The sequence below is a fragment of the Lathyrus oleraceus genome, chromosome 4 (assembly GCF_024323335.1).
Source record: "Lathyrus oleraceus cultivar Zhongwan6 chromosome 4, CAAS_Psat_ZW6_1.0, whole genome shotgun sequence".
NCBI lineage: Eukaryota > Viridiplantae > Streptophyta > Magnoliopsida > Fabales > Fabaceae > Lathyrus > Lathyrus oleraceus.
In genome coordinates, this window is record NC_066582.1 from 104979342 (window position 1) to 104985834 (window position 6493).

General features: G+C 37.0%; 1 protein-coding gene across 1 annotated transcript; it reads left to right on the forward strand.

Moving 5' to 3' along the window:
- Positions 1-1819: 1819 nt before the first annotated feature.
- Positions 1820-6170, forward strand: LOC127136225 (uncharacterized). Its single transcript, XM_051062813.1, has 6 exons — positions 1820-2133; positions 2891-3067; positions 4462-4589; positions 4740-4982; positions 5070-5229; positions 5966-6170. Exons 1-6 carry the CDS (start codon positions 1820-1822, stop codon positions 6168-6170), a joined length of 1227 nt encoding a protein of 408 aa, XP_050918770.1.
- Positions 6171-6493: the final 323 nt, after the last annotated feature.

Sequence of the window (6493 nt, forward strand, 5' to 3'; positions counted from 1 at the left end):
TCTAACAAGTTCAAAGTATATGTTCAATGTGTCCGAGCATATAAGAGCATATCATAGATATGAATCATGCACTTAATCATAGTAAATACCCTAAGTTCACAGGAGATTGATTTAAATTGGTCAAAATACATCTCAAAACTCATTTTTGGGAGTTTAAGTACTGTAAGTCGACTCATGACTCGGAGCAAAACTCTCGGGTATGAACAGGTCAAGTTACAGGTCGACCAATCCTGGGAAACCTGAATGAGTCGACTCATCCACTTTTTACGTATACTCATTGCCTATTTTCATTTGAACCATGTAGCCACGGGTCCAAACAGGTCGTGTCATAGGTCGACTCAACCCTGAAATAAACTCTGTTTGAGTCGACTCATCGCCTGTTTTACTTAACTTTCTGCTGTGTAACTTTGCAAAATATTTCTTTTATGTTTGTTATTTGGTCCATGCATCATATAAATATTCATGTGTCTCTTCTTCAGAAAATAACAAGAAAAATGAAAGATATACACCAAAGTGCTCATCATCTTCATTCTTCATTGCATTTCTTAATAATCACACATAATAATCTTTGTTGAGCATTGTGCATTGCTGTTGTGATAAAGTTTAAATAAGATTGGATTATCTTAGTTTGGGTTGAGACTTTGTGTGGGTTTTTCTTGAATAGAACCATTGAGGTTTTGTCCTCCATGAATTGGGGTTTTTTGCATTAACCTTTCCTTCGCAGATACAGCCGAGTGAAAAGTTTGAAGAACGGAAGGTTTGGTCAAACAAGTAGCGGTAACCGGAGGATTATGAAGAAAGCTTAGGGTTCAAGCGACTTGCATTCAAAATCATCTGAGCTGAAGTTTTGGAGAACATGGTGTTCTTGTAATAAGGTAGCGATAACCGGAGGTTTGTTCGAAGCGCTTGAAGGACTGGGTTCAACTTGAATCAAGGGAAGAGAATAAAATAGGATCTTCAACAACTCTAGGGGTTGATTGGTGGTGATCATTTATTCTCTTGTGTTGAATTTGCATCGTGTTAATAAAAACATCTTAATTCTAGATTTAGAATCGAGGGTAGACGTACCCTAAGCGAGGACGATAGGGGAACTGCCTCAACAAATCCGGTCTTGTTCTCTCTATCTCTTAACTCTTTAAATTTTGCATTAATTACACTTGTGTGAAATTAATCGTAAAATCAATATCGCTTGATTGGTGTTCATAGTAACTGTTCGATAAATTATTGCAATCACTTTGATTGCAACTGAGTAAAATTCTGCATATTAAATTTGAGTGAAATTGAAACTTGGTGTGGAGTGCACATCAAGTGTTCGATAAAATTAATCTCACACAAACTTAGTAATATTGTACTTGATCTCTTATTATGTTTAAGCATTATTAGAGGTAACAATATCAAGGCTTATAGTAGTTAATCGATTGATTTAGATAGTGGTTGGTAATCTCTATCTTAAGTAATTCCATTCGGTTTCACGCATATCCGATCTTTCCATTAACGGAGCGTTCAAACGATTATAATCTAGGGTGCTTCCGCAACCATTGGAAACATTTCTAAAAAGTGCTAAATTTCAAAACTGATCTATTCAACCCCCTTCTAGATCGGTACTATCGTTTAACAAGTAGTATCAGAGCCTGGTTCATCTAGTGCTTCGTATATAACTTCTTAGAAAATGAGTAACGATTCTAAAGGGGCGTACAATAGGGCACCTATTTTTACCGGTGAAAACTATAGTTATTGGTAAGATTGTATGTGTATCCATATCAACTCTATTGATAGGAAAGTATGGAAATTCATCCAAGATGGTCTTATGGAAATAACCATGACCAATGCAAATGGTTTTGTTGTACCTAAACCTGAAGCAAAATGGAATGAAGAAGATGAGAAAAAGTATAACTATGATTGGAAAGCCAGAAATGTGCTCATTGCCGCTTTATGCGTTGATGAGTATTATAGGGTTTCCCATTGTACTAGTGTTAAAGCTATATGGGACTCATTGCAAATTACCCATGAGGGAACCAATGATATCAAACTAGCTAGAAGCAACACTTTAACTCAAGAATATGACCTTTTTCATATGGAAGATGGTGAAACCATTGTCGATATGCAAAAGAGATTTTCTCATCTGATCAATAGGTTAAATGCTCTTGGTAGAAATACCCCTAATGATGTTGCTACTAATAAAATCTTAAGATGTCTTAACAGGGATTGGCTACCAAAAGTCACCGTGATTAAGGAAGCCAATGATCTAAGAACATTGGGCATGACAACATTGTTTGGCAAGCTTCAAGAGCATGAGCAAGAGCTCATGAATCTTGAGAAACATGAGAAGAATCAAAAGAAGGAGAAGAAGGAGAAAGATAAGAACACCGAAAGGAAGTCTATCGCTTTAAAGACTTCAAGATATAAGTCATCCACAAATGATGCGTGTGAGAGCGAGTCAAGTGATGATGACAAAGATTCAAATGAAGACATGAGGCTGTTCGTAAGGAGGTATAACTGATACCTTAGAAAAGTGAAGTCCAACATTCGGATAAAATTTTGTCAACTATAGCAGACAATCAAAATTCCTGAATCGAGAGGATGGTAAGACAACTAAGTCGAAAGGATTATGCTTTAATTGAGAAAAGGTCGGTCACTATAAGCCAGACTGTCCCTTATTGAAGAAAGACAAAGGAAAAGACAAACGCCATAACAAATCTCGCAAACCTAGAGGAGAATACATTACATGGTAGAGCGATAGTGAGCCCTAGAGCGATGACAACTCAAGTGATGAAGAAGAAATTGTCAATCTTTGTCTTACGGCTCATCAAAAGAAGAAAAAGAATGTAAGTCATTCCAAATATGATCATGCTGATAAATTGTCTTATGCTGATTTACAAAATGCCTTTAGTACTCTACACAACGAGGCCAAGGAAGCTTTTAAACACTTGGCCTTAAATAAGAAAATTTTCAGTCATTTAGAAAAGAAGATTTCTGACTCCGAAAAAGAATTAGAAACTCTTAAGAAATCTATGATAGAGGCTACTAAAGGAAAAACAGAAGACGATAAGGGATTTTGGTTTAGATGGTCTGGATGTGAAACTTGTCACATTTGGCAAAGAGAGGTTAGAACTCTTCAAGCTAAATTAGACAAGGCTTTACAATCTAAAGTTACCTTTGCTATTGATCAATCACATTTTAGAAGTAACATGAATAATCCTTATCAAAAATACACTTATGTGGTAAAGGACCAAGTCAGCAAAAGTAACTCTCATCCGAACTTAAATTGTCTATATTGTTGCAAAAAGGGACATACTATTGCTAAATGTCAATTTAGGAGATTTTTAGTTCCTAAGGGAATTTTTCAATGGTTGCCCAAATGCAACCAAAGTTTCACTCACACACTAGGACCCAATGAAAATTGGGTACCTCCTTTCCTTGTTTAAATTTGTAGGTGGAATGTCTTGAGGATACGGAGAGAACATGGGTTCTCGATAGTGGATGCTCAAGACACATGACGGGTGACTCTTCCTTGTTCTTTTACTTTGTGGCTAAGAAGAAAGGGTTTGTAACCTACGGTGACAATAACAAGGGAGCTATACTCGGAAAAGGTAGTGTAGGTAATCCCCCCTCTACTACTATCTCAGACGTCCTGTTAGTTAAAGGCCTTAAGCACAATCTCATTAGTATTAGCCAATTATGTGACAAAGGGTACAAAGTTTCATTTTCAAAAGATTGTTGCATGATTGAACATAATGATAATAAGAATGATGTGCTTAAGGGCTGGAGGGAAAATAATGTATACATGCTTAACTTGAATGAATTATCCTTGACAAACGCTAAATGTCTCGTCTCCATGAGTGAAGACCCGTGGCTTTGGCATAGGCGATTAGCGCATGTCAACTTTGACTTGCTAAATAAAGTTGTCGCAAAAGATCTTGTAGTTGATCTTCCCAAAATCAAATTTTCAAAAGATCACTTATGTGATGCGTGCCAAATGGGAAAGCAAACAAAGATCTCGTTTAAATCTAAAAATATTGTTTCCACAATGAGACCCCTTGAACTTCTCCATATGGACCTTTTTGGGCCATCTAAAATTAAAAGTCTAGGTGGAAACTACTATGGTTTTGTTATAGTAGACGACTACTCTAGATTTTGTTGGACTATCTTCTTAGCTAGTAGAAGTGACACTTTTTCTGCTTTTGAAAAGTTTGCCAAGATGTCTCGAAACAAATTGAACACTAGCATAGTTACTACTCGAAGTGATCACGGAGGTGAATTTGAAAACCACCTATTTGAAGAATTTTGTGAAACAAACGATATTGATCATAATTTTTCTGCTCCAAGAACTCAACAAAATGGAGTTATGGAACGTAAAAACCGAATTTTAGAAGAGCTTGGAAGGACTATGATCAATGAAAACGGCCTTCCTAAATATTTTTGGGCTGATGCCATAAATACGACTTGTTATGTATTGAATAGGATACTCATTCGTCCTGTTCTAAACAAAACCCCTTATGAATTGCTAAAGGGAAGGAAGCCTAATGTTTCACATCTTCATATCTTCGGATGTAAATGCTTTATATTAAACAATGGTAAAGAAAACCTTGGTAAATTTGACTCAAAAGCTGATGAAGGTATCTTTCTCGGATACTCTCAATCTAGTAAAGCATATAGAGTATACAACAAAAAGTTACTTATTGTTGAAGAATCCATGCATGTTTCCTTTGATGAATCTTATCCAAAAACTATTGGAGAAGGTAGTATTATTGATGGTGCAGGTGTTCCTTCGGAAGACATAATAAAAGATCAAGATGAAAAACGTGTTGAACACCATCCGGAAAAAGCTGAGGAGGAGCCGGATCATATTTCCAAAAAGAAAGAGGAGGATCATTCTATTGATAACAATGATCTTCCTTTAGAATGGAAATCTTCCAAGGATCATCCCATCGATAATATTTTAGGAGATATCTTAAAGGGAGTTACCACGCGGTCAAAGATAAGTAACTTTTGTTATCATTTCGCTTTCGTCTGTCAAAATGAGCCTAAAAACTCCAAAGATGCATTACTCTATGAACATTGGTTTCTAGCTATGCAAGAGAAACTTAATCAATTCAAAAGAAATGAGATGTGGGATTTTGTTCCCCCTCCGCGAGACCATCGAGTAATCGGCACTAAATGGGTGTTTAGGAACAAGTTAAGCGAAAATGGAGTCATAACTCGCAATAAGGCTTGCCTTGTTGCTCGAGGGTATAACCAAGAGGAAGGCATCGACTATGAGGAAACTTATGCTCGGGTTGCCCGACTCGAGGCTATACGCCTTTTGCTTGCCTATGCTTGTTCTCAAGATTTCAAATTATTTCAAATGGATGTTAAGAGTACTTTCCTAAATGGTCACATTAATGAAGAGGTCTATGTATCTCAACCTCCCGGCTTTGAAAACCATGAGCATCCCAACTATGTTCATAAGCTCAAGCGTGCTTTGTACGGTCTCAAACAAGCCCCTAGGGCATGTTATGAGCGTCTTAGCAAATTTCTACTAGACCAAGGATTCTCAAGAGGGAAGGTTGATACTACCCTTTTTATTAGGCGCCAAGGAAAACACTCCATTTTATTTCAAGTCTATGCATAATACATTATTTTTGGATCTACTAACATAAATTTGGTCAAGGAGTTCTCTAAGTTGATGTAGGGAGAATTTTAAATGAGCATGATGGGGAGCTAAATTACTCCTCGGACTTCAAATCAAGTAACTTGAAGAAGGAACTTTCGTGAGCCAAACGAAGTATTATAATGAGCTACTTAAGCGCTTCGATACGGCAAACTCCAAAGTAATCGTCACTCCAATGCCTACTGCCGTCAATATGGATTGAGATAAAAATGGTAAGGCCGTAGATACAAAAAGGTATAGAGGTATGATATGATCTCTCCTCTATCTTACCGCATCTCGACCAGACATTATGTTTAGTGTATGTCTGTGTGCTAGGTATCAATCATGTCCCAAAGAATCATATTTAAAAGCCGTCAAGCGCATACTTAGATACCTCTGTGGTACTTCAAAGTATGGGATTTGGTTCTTTAAGGGAAGTGATTGCTCTTTGGTTGGTTACTCCGATTCCGACTTTGCCGGTTGCAAATCGGATTGGAAAAACACCAGTGGCACTTGTTTTTTTATTCAAATTCCTTGGTAAGTTGGCACATCAAGTTTCTGTTGCTTTGTCAACCGCCCAGGCGGAATACATTGCTGCACTCGAATTTTGTGGTTCAAACAACAATTACTCGATTTTGATGTTCAACTTGAATGTATTCCCATTTTTTGTGACAACATAAGTGCCATCGATTTAACCAAAAATCCTATACTACATTCGCGCACTAAAAATATTGAAATTCAACATCACTTCCTTAGGGATCATGTTGAGAAATGTGATGTTGTCTTCGAGCATGTTGATAACAAAAATCAACTTGCCGATATTTTCACAAAACCACTTATGCCAGAGCCTTTCTTCCACATCCG

Excerpts from the sequence above, each read along its gene's own strand:
- LOC127136225 (XM_051062813.1), top strand. The coding sequence starts at position 1,820 with ATGACCAATGCAAATGGTTTTGTTGTACCTAAACCTGAAGCAAAATGG. Across the intron at positions 2,134-2,890 it reads TTTTCTCATCTGATCAATAG|TACTCTACACAACGAGGCCA; the intron begins GTTAAATGCTCT and ends AAATGCCTTTAG. Across the intron at positions 3,068-4,461 it reads AAGGGATTTTGGTTTAGATG|GATACTCATTCGTCCTGTTC; the intron begins GTCTGGATGTGA and ends TGTATTGAATAG.